The sequence below is a fragment of the Scaptodrosophila lebanonensis genome, unplaced genomic scaffold, assembly GCF_003285725.1.
Source record: "Scaptodrosophila lebanonensis strain 11010-0011.00,11010-0021.00 unplaced genomic scaffold, SlebRS2 tig00000161-arrow-arrow-pilon, whole genome shotgun sequence".
In the NCBI taxonomy this organism is placed as follows: domain Eukaryota; kingdom Metazoa; phylum Arthropoda; class Insecta; order Diptera; family Drosophilidae; genus Scaptodrosophila; species Scaptodrosophila lebanonensis.
In genome coordinates, this window is record NW_022060597.1 from 983,970 (window position 1) to 999,170 (window position 15,201).

Genomic DNA, 15,201 nt, shown 5'->3' on the forward strand with positions numbered 1-15,201 from the left:
ATATATAATATACATGTATGTAACTATATATAATGTATGTATGTGTATGTTTATGTTCAAATATATATATTACAGCGAGAGACAAATGTATGTATATACTTATATTCAACAAAAAAATGCTGTTACTGTTGTTATTATTATTGTGGCATATGCGTGTTTGGGTGTGGTTGTGTGTGGGTGTGTGTGGGTGTGTGTGTGTGAGTGATGAGTTACAGTTACAACAGATTGGCAATGTGTGTAAAATTCATATATGGAATGAACTAACGCGCGCAATGCCCTAAAATGCTAATCAAAACAAATGCCAAACCATGACCATGGCATTAACATTTTAACGCCAATATTCCATTCCTTCTTACTTGGTTCGCTTCTTTTTGTTTTATTTTGTTTTGTTTTGTTTCGTTTTGTTGTCTTTTTTGCGCGAAGAACTCAAACCAACCACCACTTACCGCACTCAACAAAAGCACACGCACACGCACACGCTCACGCACGCCAAACCGCCAACACGCCAGCTTAGTCATGTGCGTGCGGTGCGTATACGTAATATGCAATACGCAATACGCATACGCCATGTGAGCCCAGCAAGCAAGCGAGCGAGCGAGCGAACGAGCAAGAACGTGCTGATAGCGTTGCCTGTGTGTGTGTGTGTGTGTGAGTGTGCCTTTGCATTTGTGCAATGTCGTTACATCGACGATTCCCCATACATAGTATAGTACATGTACATAGGCATATAATGCTTATACATAGTAAGTACATCCATATACATACATATACGAGCATGTACATTGGTTTAGAGTATAGATCAGATAACGATTGTTAAGTAAGTACAGTTGTTGTTCTCCGTCTGTTTACTGTTCTGGTATTCTGGTATACTGGTATACTGGTATTCTGGTATTATTTCTGGTATATATACTTACCACCATGCCGCAGGTGAGCGTTATACCGCGTCCACAGTACGTGTTTGGCACTATGTCACCATAGCCGACACAGAGAAATGTGATGGCTGTTAGCCACATGGAGTTAAGCAAATTCGCGTGCTCCTCATCGTGGAACCTTTCTCATTATCGTTCGTACGTACGTAATTTTATATTGTTTTTTTTTTTTAATTTTTAATTTTTAATTTACATATGCATTTGTTGTTATTATTTTTTTTCCAATTTGAATTTAAATTGGTTTTTCGTTTCGTTTGTTCATCACGATGGACAACATTTTTGATATGTTGCATTGCATATTTGCATTTTTGCATTCGCATTTACATTTTGCATTTCGGATACATACATACATACACATGTAGTATATTGTATATCGGTTTATCAGTTATTGGTTTCGAATTTCGGTTTCGGTTTCGGGTTCGGTTTCGTATGCGTATTCAGAATTTCATTTGCAATTTGTGGATACAGAAGTAGGGTGAGAAGTGGAGTAAACAAATAAACAAATGTGAAATTATGTGAACATTTTTTCATTCTTTCTTTTTGGTTTTTTTTTTGTTTAAATAAATAGTACAATTGTATGTTTTTTTTCGGTTTTTTTTTGTTTTTTTTTTTGGTTAAATATTTAGAAAATTTTGTATGTATAAAAGAATTACGAAAAATTACAAGTAAAACATAAGTAAAAATATACAACAAATCAAATACAATACCAAACTGAAAAGCAGTAGAAACGAATTAAAGTCCTGGATAGAATACTGGGTACGAATATTTCGAATATATAAATATATAGATATATAGATATATATATATAGGGATATATATATGTATATACAATGACATGAAGTTGCTAGTTGTTGGTATTTTTTTTCTTTTCTCTGTTAATAGTCTGTTAATTGGGATCGAAATGTGAAAGCAGCTTTGAAAGGCATGACTGAATAGATTGGATTGGATTGAATTGAATTGCCTGGCTGTCTACGGCATAAAGAACGTAAGTGGGTGTGTGACGAAGTGTGGGTGGGGTGGGGTGGTTCTATAGCCTATATATACTATAGGGGTGGGCTCCAGTTGCTTGCAACTCTTCCTCCCACTCTCTGAATTCCCCTCTCTCTCCCTCTCTCTTTCGATCGAGTTTACACAGTTTACAGGTGCTTAGAGTGAGGAAGCAAGGAAGGAAGGAGCTGCAACAGGAAAGCGCAATCGCGAAACAAAATGCTGCACAAAGCATTGCACAAGTGGCAGACTTAAAAGGCTCAATTGAAGGTGAAGGGGTTATTGTTGTTGACGTTGTGCCTCGCCCGGAGGCACTCGTGTCACTTTGATGCCCGAGCGGAGGAGCGGGGGATTGCAGTTTAAAAGCATGGCACATGTAAGCGAGCTGCGTGATAAAGGAGCACAAGGAGCTGGATGTTATTAAGGTAGAGGAGGAAGTAGTGTGACGGGTTGGGGTCTGGTAGGGTTTTGTGGGGGGGGGGGGGGGGGGGGGGTGGAAGCAGCAAGGAAGCAACTAAAACAAATGCTATGTTGTCTTGCTTACTTAGTAAGTTAAAGTAAGTAAGTCGGCAGACAGGCGGTAGTATGTATACATAAGTATGTGTAGCTTACGAGTCTGCTATATAGTTGTTGTTACTAGTGTTGTTGTTATTGTTGTAAGCTGTATATAGGAGGTGTGTACAGAATATGCAGAGTTGTGTTGTGGACAAGCGCTTCTAAATGTCTCTATTTGCGTTTTTAAATGTTGATTTTGGTCAGCAAGAAAACGACACTCGATCTCGTTATAGATGTGTTTCGCTTCAATTCGATAAATACTTAGTATTTTGTGTGGGACTATGGTGTGTGGTCTAGGCGGTGTCTTTTAATTTAGAATCGTATTAGCGTATTGGTTTTGTATCTGTTGCTGTTGCTGTTTCTGTTGCATATACGAGTAAGTATGTAGTACGAGTAGTTCTCACTTATTATTATTATTATTATTATATTTTGAATTTAACAATGAGCATGCGGTTAGATCCCAGAGCAAAATTACACTTGCTTTCAATTTACTAAAATGTCATAGATTAAGATGTTTTGATTTCGAATAATACATACACACATACGAGATTAAAATATGTTTTGGTATATGAGAACACATAGAAGGAAATACGACAAAAAAGAAATGTAATTTAAAAAGAAGAAAAAAACGGATAACAAGAACATTGGTTCTTTTCAATTTTTTTCCCCCTCCTTTGGCATAAAGTCCTATTTAAGATTTATATTTTTTGAAATGCGAAAAAAAAGAAATCTATCGTTTCCAGTTTAGTTCCCATTTTAGCGTTAGAGTTTAGAGTTGTTAAAAAATGGATTCCTGTCAAGACTCCCAGTTGATTCAAAGGATGCCTAAAAGTATGCAACTTAAAATTGGAATTGCTTCTCTCAATGTCTGAGTGCTATGAAATCGTTTTATGTTCGTTTGGAACAATCAGAAGCCGATTTACTCGGAAGAAGATGTGGAAAGCTGTGTGGATCCATTCTATAAGCATTTCTTGGCTAACCATTTCAAGAAACAGAAATATTTCTATCACTAAATAATTCTGCCCATTTCGCACATTCCATATTTGTGTTATCTATAATTTAATTTAATAATCAATCCAATAGTAAGACCAATATTCGATTGCGATCTAAAAAATATATGTGGACGCATGTGATCGCTGTGGTACACATTTACCCCTTATAAATCGGAAAATCTTAACAGATCTCAACCCAACATTGGGCTCCACTATTTTTTCCTGTTTTTCTAATAACTCCAATAAGTCAAAATAAAAGGAAGAGAAACAAAAGATATCTAGATAAAAAGTAAGAGCAAGTTATGGTTAATATTAACGAGAATTTAGCTAACGATACGATTACTTATTCAAAAGAAAAAAAAACAGGTTTCTTTTCATTGTTCAAAAATCAAAGATATGTTATATGGTATATAATTAATTAGGTATGTCAGATTAGTATTACAGACAATTATTTAATTGTTGAGTAGTAAATAAATGGACATCAATATATTCGAAAAGAAACAAAATTCGTTCGTACGAGTAAGTAAGTAAGGTATATACGAGTATGTATGAGTAAGTACTTGAAAACGTTTACAGAGATTACACCAATAATAGTATGATTTCATAAACAAAATAAATTTTGGTTTTTTGTTTTGTTTTTTAGCTAAACACAAAAACAAATCCAAGTACGCACACATATACAATATATACATGGTTGTATATTCGCATATGCCAGAGATGATGATAATCACCGGTTACAGAACAGAGATAAACAACTGAAATGAGGAAATGGAGAACGGATAACGGATAACGGAGAAACCATAACACAACAAAACCAGAAGACCGACAAATAGTATGAAGGGATACGAATACACAATACTATATGTATACGCATTAGCTTTATCTTTATTTGTTGTAGTTTTAGTTGTATTTGCATTTGTTTGTTTCTTTTCCATTTTCTTTTCTTTTTTTTTTTGTTTGCTTGTTTTTTTTTCATTCCGAGTATTATAAAGTATGGCATCCGTTAAGGGACATTTGTCAAGAGCTGCGCGTCACAGGGCTGGTGCCGGGGTGGGGCTACGGCTGGGACTGGGGCTTGTGTGCTCTGTGTGTCTAGGCACAGACAACAAGAAGCGGAGAGGAGTGTGAAGCGGAGTAGAGAAACACGCGCAGCAGAAATATCTCTTAACAGATCTCGTTGTGGGCGGCTGGGGTTTGGCTCTCATATGTCTTTATACTTAGGCACAAGTAATATGTACTCCAACATACATACATACATGTGGGCTTGTGTGTCCATACACATACACACGTACATACAAAAACTGATACAGATAGGCGGCATATTACTCATTACAAATAGAGGTACTTATATATATATTATATATACCTAAGTATGTACGTTACAGATCAACAGACAATGTTTTGGGGCCAAACTCCATTGTGAAATGCATAAATGTGTAACAATTTAACACCATCATCTCATCATCCCATCATCGTTATCATCATCATCAAATCTTTATCTTCATCGTCATCTGTTTCTTATCTTCATTTCACCGTCAAAGCTCTTCTCATTTCATTCATCATCTCAACGATAAGGGCGAGCAATGTCATTTACTATTTCTGGTAATTGGTTGGTTTGAAATTCTCTTTGCAAAGAAAGGCCTAAACCGATTTGTATTAAACATTACGTTTTATGATCTACGAGCAATGCAGGCGTAGTTCAATCCACACTTTAAGCTTAATTTAAATAAATATACACATAATTGTTTCTTTTTTAAAGAATAAAAAAAGCTTAGAGCTGCTCTAAATACAACAAATGAACTTAACAATTGAATCAAATAAAAATACAATATTATATAGTATATATATATACGAAGGCATGTCTTTAGTTTATATTTTTTTAGGAGACTTTATCGGGGTGGCTGGGTGACAGGGTGGTGGATGGTGGGGGGGTAACCAAAACAGTACGTACTGCATATTGCAAAAAATATGTGAGTGCTTGCAAGCACATGGAAGTCAAAGGGGAAGCAGTTTAAAAATATATATAAGGGAGACAGCGAGATATTGAGAAGGAGAAATAGAGAGAGAGAGAGATGGCTCCAATGCTGACACAGTTTCAAGTGAAATTTAAGGACAATGCAGATCGATCGAAAAGGAATTATAGCAGCTGCTTCAAACATAGAAAATGAAAGTTATAGTCAAGAACGAGCGCTACTTTACAGAAAAATAAAGATGAGAAGGACAAGGCAAGGTAAAAATCAAAAATTTAAATGTGATGCAAATTCACACATACAAGTAGAGGGGGAAAAAAAGCAAAACATTTAAAGTAGAAAGGATGAAAAGTTACACATACGAGTAAATATTGTCAACAACATACACACATACAATACAAGTATATCATTCGGATAATGCTAATGGTGAGAAAAGTGTGGAAGTATAGATATTGTTGTAGTTTACCCCAAAAAGCTAAGAGTCAAACAGTTCCCAAACAACTATGTATGCCAATATTCGCAATCCATCAGCCAAAAGTAATGGCAGTGCATTCATCTCCCGAGTTGCCGCTCAAGGCATGGGATGGGAAAGGGTTGGGAGAGAATGGAAGCGGGAGTGGGTTCCAAAAGATGTAATCGTTTGAATAGAGTATTGTTGGTTTTTTTTTCTTTATTTGTTCATCTTCGTATACATACAGACATACAATACATACATACGTAGATACGAGTGGTATACATATATATATTCAAAAAACATGTTTTTCAACTCAATCACACTGTCAGCTACGGCTTACAGGCTTACCGGAACCAGGCAAAGTACGAGTACGATATAATGTACATACACATACATACATACAAACAAAACACAGGTAGAGGTAGCAATGTAATAGTAGATGTTAGAAGAAATAGGAGCAATCGGACAAAAACAAGCGAATTCAAATGTGAAACTCTTATTGAAATTTGTAAAAAAAAAAAAAAAAACAAAAAGAGAAATTGTAAATTCAAACGCATGCAGCATAATCGTTCGATATAAGTACGAGTATGACATTGTGTGCATTCGGCTGTTTGATTGTTTGGACTGTGGCTGTGGTTGTGGTTGTGGTTATTTGGTTATTGGGCCAAAAAGGTGGGTAGGTGGACTGTGATGGTGATGTAATATTTTCTATGCATATATAGGTGGATTAATAAATTAGATATATGTATATGTTTGAATGCTCGAATTATGAGTTCAACTTTTAGGACAAGCAAATGGGTGTACATGTGTGCGTGTATATGTTTCTGTGTGAGTGTGTGTAGGTGTGTGGGTGTGTGGGTGTGTGTTGGTTGCAAGCTGTGCTAACCCCTTATTGATATAGTAGGTACTTATAATTGATATATTTATATATGTATATTACTCATTTGCTCAGATATCAGATATCCTTCACGCCTCGTCTACGAAAATACATATGTGAAAAGGTTTGAGCGTACACTTTGAGACATTACGTAATGTTTAGCACATACATTTATGTACATAAATTATTAATTAGTATATAGTAGTTATGTCAAAGTATTAGTGGCATACATTGAATCAGAGTAAGAAGTAACGAAAGGCCAAAAACGAGAACCAAAACGAAAACAAACACAAACACAAACAACAAATTCAAAAAACATTTCCAAACGCAATCGCAAATTTCAAACCAAAAATCAAGAACGAAAAAATAGGAAAAAAAAAACCAAAAGAAAATAACTCAAAGTATAATTCCATGTAAGAATCAAATTTGTATACAACTATAGAAATATTATGGATAATTGCATTACCTTTCGCACTGCCGTAGCGTCCACGAGGCAATAATCCACAGCGAGACCATAAAGACCAATAGAACCGTTCCCGGACATATTGTCATTAGTGTTTTTAAAACGAATCTAGAAATATTTGCAAAATCAAATATTAGCTAAATGGGTAGAAAACGTGCTTAGTTTTTAGGAGCATTTAGAAAGACATCGTTTATTTAAATAAAAACAGCTGCACAACTGGATTAAGCCGCCACATCAGGAAGTACTTAGTAGTAGTAGTTTTAGTTTTTAATAAAAAAGAAACATAAAAACAAAAAACGTAATGAATTAAGTAATCGTTATTGCTCGGTAGATGAAAAAAATTTGTTGCAGCTGTGTATGAATAGCTGCACTCCAGTTTCCTAGAAACCTAAACTTATTTTTAATGGAATCACAAAAAATGTAACTTTCAAATATATCCTGATATATCGTCAAATGTTTCAACTCGTTTTCATTTAAAGTGGTCGGCTCAGATGGCTTCAATGATTAATTACATTTCTTAACAAATCATCATCATTTCCTAAAAAAAAAGTGTTGTGTTAACTTGCTTTTAAAAAAGGCATAATAGATAAAAGAAATGGAAATATCCATTGAAATATCCACTCCCACTGAATGCGTTATTGTTTTTGTATCTGTAAACGTTTCACAATCGCTCTAAACAACAAAAATGCTAAAAGTTACGAATGTTTTAAAATGCCAGATTCAAATCGAACTTTGACAATTAAAGTTTAAAACATAATACATTAACCTGCTGATCAGCTAAACTGGATTTGTAATATTTTTCTCTTTCTTTAATTTAAGCATTGTCTTTAATAATAAAGACAGATGATAAAACAAAAAATATTTATACTAATATCACGAAACAATTTTCTACAAATCAAAAATTGTTGTCAATTTTTTTCATGAAATAAGCAATAGAATTTACTAAAGCATTTAGTTATTTACTTAATTTAAAGTCGTAATCGAACCACTTGATTTTGGATATAATACGTTTTGTTAAGTAGCTGTGATACAAGAGAGAACATACAAATAAATAAGTTACTGTAATAAGCTTATTTTACTTTGGAACTGATATAATGAATACGTTATAATTCGTTACTTAGTTTCGTAATATAAATTATTTATTTATCCGGTGATATTTTTGTCTTTGCATAATACAACAAAGCTGAGATCTCGTGGTTGTGTTCATGAGGAATCCCACAATGTGAGTTCGTTTCTGAGTATATGACTGGGTTCGAATCGAATCGGCGCTACCATCATCGCATAAAGCATGATTTAAAATATTACTTGCAGCCTTAAAACTCTGTAAGAGTGGTCTCATATAGAAAAATGTCAAACTATCTTAATCCAGTTCACAACGTAATAAAAATAACTTTAAAACAAACTGTTGCTTTAATAATAATAATTAAAAAAAAAATTATCTTACATCTGCGAAATTAATTAAAAATGTCAAAGATGCCTTTTTTAGGCGTTCATTGATTTCAAAATCAGGAATTGTGGGACATACTCGTATGTAAATAAAGTAATACTCTTTCACTTGATTAAATGTTTTCATGGTCTGTTCTCGTGGAAATAAAACAGTTAAACGAATTGTACGAAGAAGTAAGTGGGAAGTAACATTATGATTTGTTCGACTCGGTCATGAACGGTTAATAAGAAACGTATATAGAATAATTTATAAATTGAGTTATAATCGAGTTTTATGCGTACCTGGTATTAAAATTTATCCTATTGAGAGCGCCGATGCTCCGTGATGATGCGTCTGTGAATAGCTTTGAATGAAGCAGCATAACGCGGCAGATTAAATATAATCGAAGGAACATAGGTAGTGATAAAGCTACGTCGTACGGAACCATTTCGGTTCCGATTGTTTTGTTCTTATTCGCCAATTTCGTCGTCCACTGGAAATAGTATTCACCAGGAATTGGATGTATAGCGCATATAAAAAGTTCTAACCCTATTTGACTAATTCGTTGCCATGTCATTGCGATCCTCCAATCGTCGGCGCAGTTATCTATCATGAATAACTATATAATGTATATACATATATATATATATATACATTGGATTCACACAAGCAATCAGCGTTGTAATTGCGTTTTTTTATTTATTTTAATATTTTGATTTTTTTCACACACATTGCGACGGCGTTGGCAGTGTTGATAATAATAATTATTGTTGTTGATTGGTTGGCCAATTTTTTGTTTGTTTTTGTTTTTATTTTTATTTTTTCATTTTCGTTTTAATTTTCGGCGTTGTTTTCAATGTTGATGTTGTTGTTGTTGTTGTTGTTTTCGTTGACATATATATTGAGCAGAGAGAAAAGAGAATCAAAAATGATTTATTAAATATAATTGGAAATTTATTGATTTCTATATAAATATATATATATACATATATATATTTATATATATTGCGACTAACAGAATGAAATACACTCAAATACGAGCATGAGGTTAAGTATTTGATAAGTACAACGTCAATGAGGTGTGCACATGTATATAAGGCGTGTGTATCTGTATCTGTATCTGTGTGTTTGTATCTGTGTGTTGTATGTGTAAGTGCATTTGTTTCGTGTTCTCTGTGTGTGCGCGCGCGTGTGTGTGTGTGTGTGTGTGTTTTTTGGGCATACAAGCATTTAGCGATGGAAAGGTGAAAAAAAGGTGAACCCTGCTGGTAATCGTCATCTTGATTCAATTGCTTGATAGCTTGATTGCAGCAAATGTTACGTTAGCTTCCTTTCAATTCTGGTTGGGGGTTCCCCAGTTGCCCAGTGCCCGCATCTTTCGATGACCATGCCGATTTTTGTGTCGAGCTTGTGGTCGTCGTCGTCGTCGTCGTCGTCGGTTGTTCCGCTGTCGTCGTTTATCGTCTTTGCTGCTGGCACTACACAGGCAGGCGTGTTCTCTGTTCTATGCTCGTATTAAGGGGTTTAGTGCTCTCACGTGCGTGCGTGTCTGTATCTGTGTGTGTGTGTGTGTTTATAGGTGTGTAAGTACTGCTATGTAGACGGCGTGCGTGTTTACGTGTAATTAACACATTTCATTTCATTTGGCAATTTTTGTTTACCTTTTTGTTTTTGTTTCTGTTTCTGTTTTTTTTTTTTGTTTTTTTTTTTTGTTTTTGTTTTTGTCGGTGTGCTCGAAATTAATTTTTAATTATTTTACCATTCAAACTAATTGTTAAAGTTCAAAAACCACAACACTTGCAAGGGGAAAGAGGGGGCGGCCCATGACCTTTGCCACTACATGAATTGTTCAGTAAATTGCATTTACATAACAACTTCGGACACACATACATACATACGAGTACATATGTATACAATATAGTATATATGTATAGTATAGCATAAAATAATAGGCATATAACATTCTATTGCTATCACTAAAACATTAACTAATTCCACTACATAGATTGGTTATACTGTGTATATTATACTCTGTACATGAAATGTACAAGAGTATATTAGGTTTGCGGGAGCTGAAAAATGTAACAGGCAGAAGGAGGCGTGGCAGACCCCACAAAGTATATATATTCTTGATCAGCATGACGAGACGAGTCGATCTAGCCCTGTCTGTCTGTCTGTCCGTCTGTCCGTCTGTCCGTCTGTCCGTCCGTATGAACACCTGGATCTCAGAGACTATAAGAGATAGAGACACCAAATTTTGCACGAAGATGCGTTATGTGTGTATTCTATACGAGTTTGTTTTATTTTTTTGATTTTCCCCCCCACTTCCCCCCTATGGGGGTTTTCCCGATTTTCCATTCGTATAATCGCCTATATCTCGGAGACTATAAGACCTAGGAACACCAAATTTTAGTCCCAGATGCCTTATGTGAATACGCAGAAAATGTATATTTTGGAATTCCCCTCCCTCCCCCCTCTACCCCGCAAATCGTAACTCCCGTAATTCTTGGAATTTCGAACTAAAACTTTGGAAATACCCCCAGTTAGTTATTATGTGTCCGTATGCCAAATTTCATTATTATAGACCGATTTAACAAGAAGTTATAGCCATAAATATATTTGCTGATGCAGCGCTGCTGCAGCGCTGCTCAAGCGCTGCCCGCGGCTGTTGTTGATGTTGCTGTTTGGTTGACTGCGAAAATGCTTACACAGACACGAATTGATGCGCATAGGCATACATACACTCACACAGACGCAATTGCTATGTAAATGTGCAATTATACACCCTTTACGTGAGTTCGAATACCGAGAGAGGTAAAATCGATCAAATTTTTTTTTTTATTTTCTTAATTTTTTTTTATTTTCTATAATTATTGTAAACATATGTACAGAGTATTTAAAAGTCGGGACACCCGACTTTAGCTTTTTTACTTGTTTATAATTGCATTCGCAATTTAAAGCTAATTTAAAAAATTAATAATTAAAAGTGGGCATAATTGTTCCTGCAATTATACAAGTTATAGTACAGTGGGCCTATTAATGTATTCTCTTTAGTAGGTCAATGCATCCCACAACACTCAAACATTGCTATATATTTGTACAATTTTGCCAACTATTGCCGTTAGTCTATTCTTTGCATTTCTATTTACAGCTGCGACTCATGGTTATACTTTTATGGTGACCCCTAACTAACAAAAAACTGCTGACTTGGCTTTATTGTGATTTAAAGATTTTAGTGCAAAATACGAGATCTTCAATATACAAATAAATCATAATATCTGCCTTTAGTTTTGTTCCACAAAGTTAATATATTTCTCAAAATATTTATGAAATAAATATTTATTTTATTTTAATAATTTAGTTAGCTTTCCTCATTTCTCTCTCTCTAGTTCCACAATAATTGAATGCGTTTAATATCGAGCATGTAAGATTTTCAACCATTTCTTGCACTTAATTGTTGTCAGTTAGTTAGTTTTTAAATTTTGTAATTAATTTAAACAGAAAATGTCCTTAAGCTAGCGAAATCGAAAAGTAAGCCCTAAAAGTAGACTATTTTTAATTTAATTTGTCTGTTCCCATTCCAACTCTTCGTATATGTTTGTATATTGTTCTTTGAATTCATTTTTGATTACTTTTGCTATTTATTTTAGTTAACCAGCAAAATCGAAAAGTGAGCTGTAACTTTTACAGCGTATAGAAATCAGGGACTGTAGTAATTATAACCATAATAATCATTGTAATTATATAATAATTATAAAAACTACAGTGCAATGACAATTTATTCATTCTTTTATATATATATAATGATGAATTTTCAGTTATACTTTACAAGTCAACCAATTTTAAGTTTTTTTTTTAAATCATTAATCCATTGATATATATAAATTTGGTCCTTGTTCCCAACAAAAAAGGAAAAATTACATGTTTTATTTTTAATAAAAAATAAAAATTTGCTGAAAAATATGGATTATTGGCTTAGTTGTCAGACTTAACTCAAAATTAATCACCATATCATAAGAGAATGAATTAAAATTTAAATTTTTTAATTATTGTGAATATGCATAGATAGAAAGATTTTCATATAATTCTCTACTATAAGGGAAAGATTTTTTCGCTTCAAAAAAACACAATAATCATTACAAGTATTTGCGGCCCCTGATATAAATTTAATTGTGTCTGGTCACTCCATTCAAACGGTAATTGGCTTAGTAGCATTGTAGATTTTCACCAAACAGTTACTGAGAACTGGGAACATTGATTTAGTTTTTAGTTCTTCGTAACGCTGCGCACATTGCTAGAAAAAGCGTAACATATCCCCAACGCTATGGTCTAGTCCTAGTCTAGTAGATGTAGATGTTATTCTAAAATGTAATGCATGTTCCAGCAAGCATCGGTATGTTGGCGAGTGATTTAATGAATGAATGTTCCTATGGGTTTGATTAGACGTGGTACCACAAACTAATTTAGTACACACTAACAGTAATTCAAAGAAGCACAATTCTAATTAACATATGTACGAGTATGTTTGTTAGCAAATAGTAGTAGTAGTAGTAGTAGTAGTAGTAATAGTATTTACAACATTGAGTTAGGCAATTGCACTTACGAGTGAATGATTCAATGTAGTCGGTGCGGCAGCAAATGGTATTCAAATGTACTATGTTCGAGAGTATATACGAGTATATATGTATGTATATTGCGAGTATTGGTACGAGTATGTAAGCTAGAATGCATGTACGATTATATATGCTGGTATGTATACACAAGAAGCTGAGCAAGCTAGTAGTACTATGTTATGTTATATTTATTTTGTACACTATGCCTCGAATTGTTATCACATATGAGCCATTTATTGATAAATCATTAATCGATTCAATTCGAATGTTTTTGTTTCGTTTTGTTTTTCTTCTTTTTTAAGAGCGCATGGCGTCAAGAACGGTCTTCAATATCGAAATGATCGGATAAGTACCCGTAAATAATGCCTTCAAATAGCAACTGGTAGTATAAGGCAAATTCTGATTCTGATTCAGATTTGAGTATTGAATTGGAATTGATTGGAAAAATGTCGTTCTTGAGAGACCATTGCAACGTTTCTATCCACGCATGGCAAAGGTTGATGAAGTACGATTTTATAACTGATTGATTGACTGACTGATTGATTGATTGAGATGCGCGAGGCTTTTGACAAACTGCTTTCGTTTCGTTAGATGCTGGATTATGGAATGAGCGATGAATTGAAAGAGACGACTGATGATTTGAAAAAGGAAATTAATAATAAATTACCAGGAGGAAAAAAATAAAGAAAAAACGAGTGAATATGTATGTAATTGAATCAGTGAGTGGTTGAATTAGTGTATCAGTGGGTGGTGAGTTGGTGAGTTAGTCGCGCGGTGGTGAATTATGATTGATGTGCAAACTAAGCCACGGGCATATTGTTGTTGGTGATGGTCTTCAGCAAGCGATTGCCATTTTGTTGTTGTAGTTGTTGTTGTTTAAATACTGCAGCTAAGTTGATGCGTGGATTGCTTTTGTTGTTAATTTCTAGCCAAAACAAATTGAATTTGATTTGCTCTTTATACAAATACATACATACATAAAATGTATATACATATGTAAGTACAAGAAACGCGACTTCAACTATACATCAATTTTGAATTTGAAAATTTCAAAAAAAAAAAAAAAATACATAAACTTTTTGCGTTTGGTTGTTATTGTTGCTGTTTATGTTGTTGCTGTTGTTGTTTTTGTTTTTTGTAGCTGTTGTTATTGTTGTTGTTGTTATTGGTAGTATTTCTACATTGGCTTCAGTAGGCATTGTTGTACATTTTTTTTTGATTTGATAAAAAAAACTTCTATATACGAATATGTACGAGTATGCATAAAAAAATATTTTTGTTTGGTTTTTTTTTTTTGTTCAAGCTACTCTATGAATGTTGTTGTTTCCATATATGGTACATAACACTATGCATGTAGGATTTACTCACAAATATTTATGATGTATATTATAAGTATTACTTACTGAATTCTGCAAAGCATAATGGAAGGTAATTACATATTAAAATTTTACTTTAAACATCAACATTAAGAGGGGAACATTTAGTCGGAATTATAATTATATTATTATTATTATAATTATTATAATAAGATTGTTGAGAACAAAAGTGTGAAGAGTACGAAAAATGAGCGACGAAGGAATGTCTGAGTCTTCTGATTGATTGATTGATTGTCGATTGATTGTCGATTGATTGGCTGCTGGATTGACTGACTGACTTACTGACTGACTGACTGATTGACTGATTGACTGATTGAACAAACATTCAATTGAATGATATCCCTAACTGACTGATCCGATGGACGAAATGAATGCTTGAATGCATATGAGAGATACGAATAGAGTTGAATAGATGAACAAATTCGAATTCTGTGCACTGCCATTGCCATTGCACAATACATACAAACATGTGACACATAATTTTGAGTCTCTCTCTCTCTCTCTCTCTCTCTCTCACATACACACACTCACACACACGCACATACATATAAAGACACGC

At 34.0% G+C, this 15,201-nt stretch overlaps 1 protein-coding gene across 9 annotated transcripts in view; it reads right to left on the reverse strand.

Annotated features, from left to right (window-relative positions):
• The window catches only part of LOC115629642 (small conductance calcium-activated potassium channel protein), a 113,543-nt gene that overhangs the window by 9,327 nt on the left and 89,015 nt on the right, over window positions 1-15,201 (reverse strand). For 4 of the 9 annotated variants that reach the window (XM_030526144.1, XM_030526148.1, XM_030526149.1 and 1 more), the window contains 3 exons: window positions 14,670-14,675; window positions 8,956-9,272; window positions 7,231-7,335 (listed from right to left, as the gene is read on the reverse strand). In XM_030526144.1, coding sequence (XP_030382004.1) covers window positions 7,231-7,335; window positions 8,956-9,272; window positions 14,670-14,675 — 428 coding nt within the window. Of the gene's footprint in view, window positions 1-914; window positions 1,051-7,230; window positions 7,336-8,955; window positions 9,273-14,669; window positions 14,676-15,201 lie in introns of all 9 variants that reach the window. The other 5 variants (XM_030526147.1, XM_030526145.1, XM_030526150.1 and 2 more) reach the window with 2 other exon arrangements.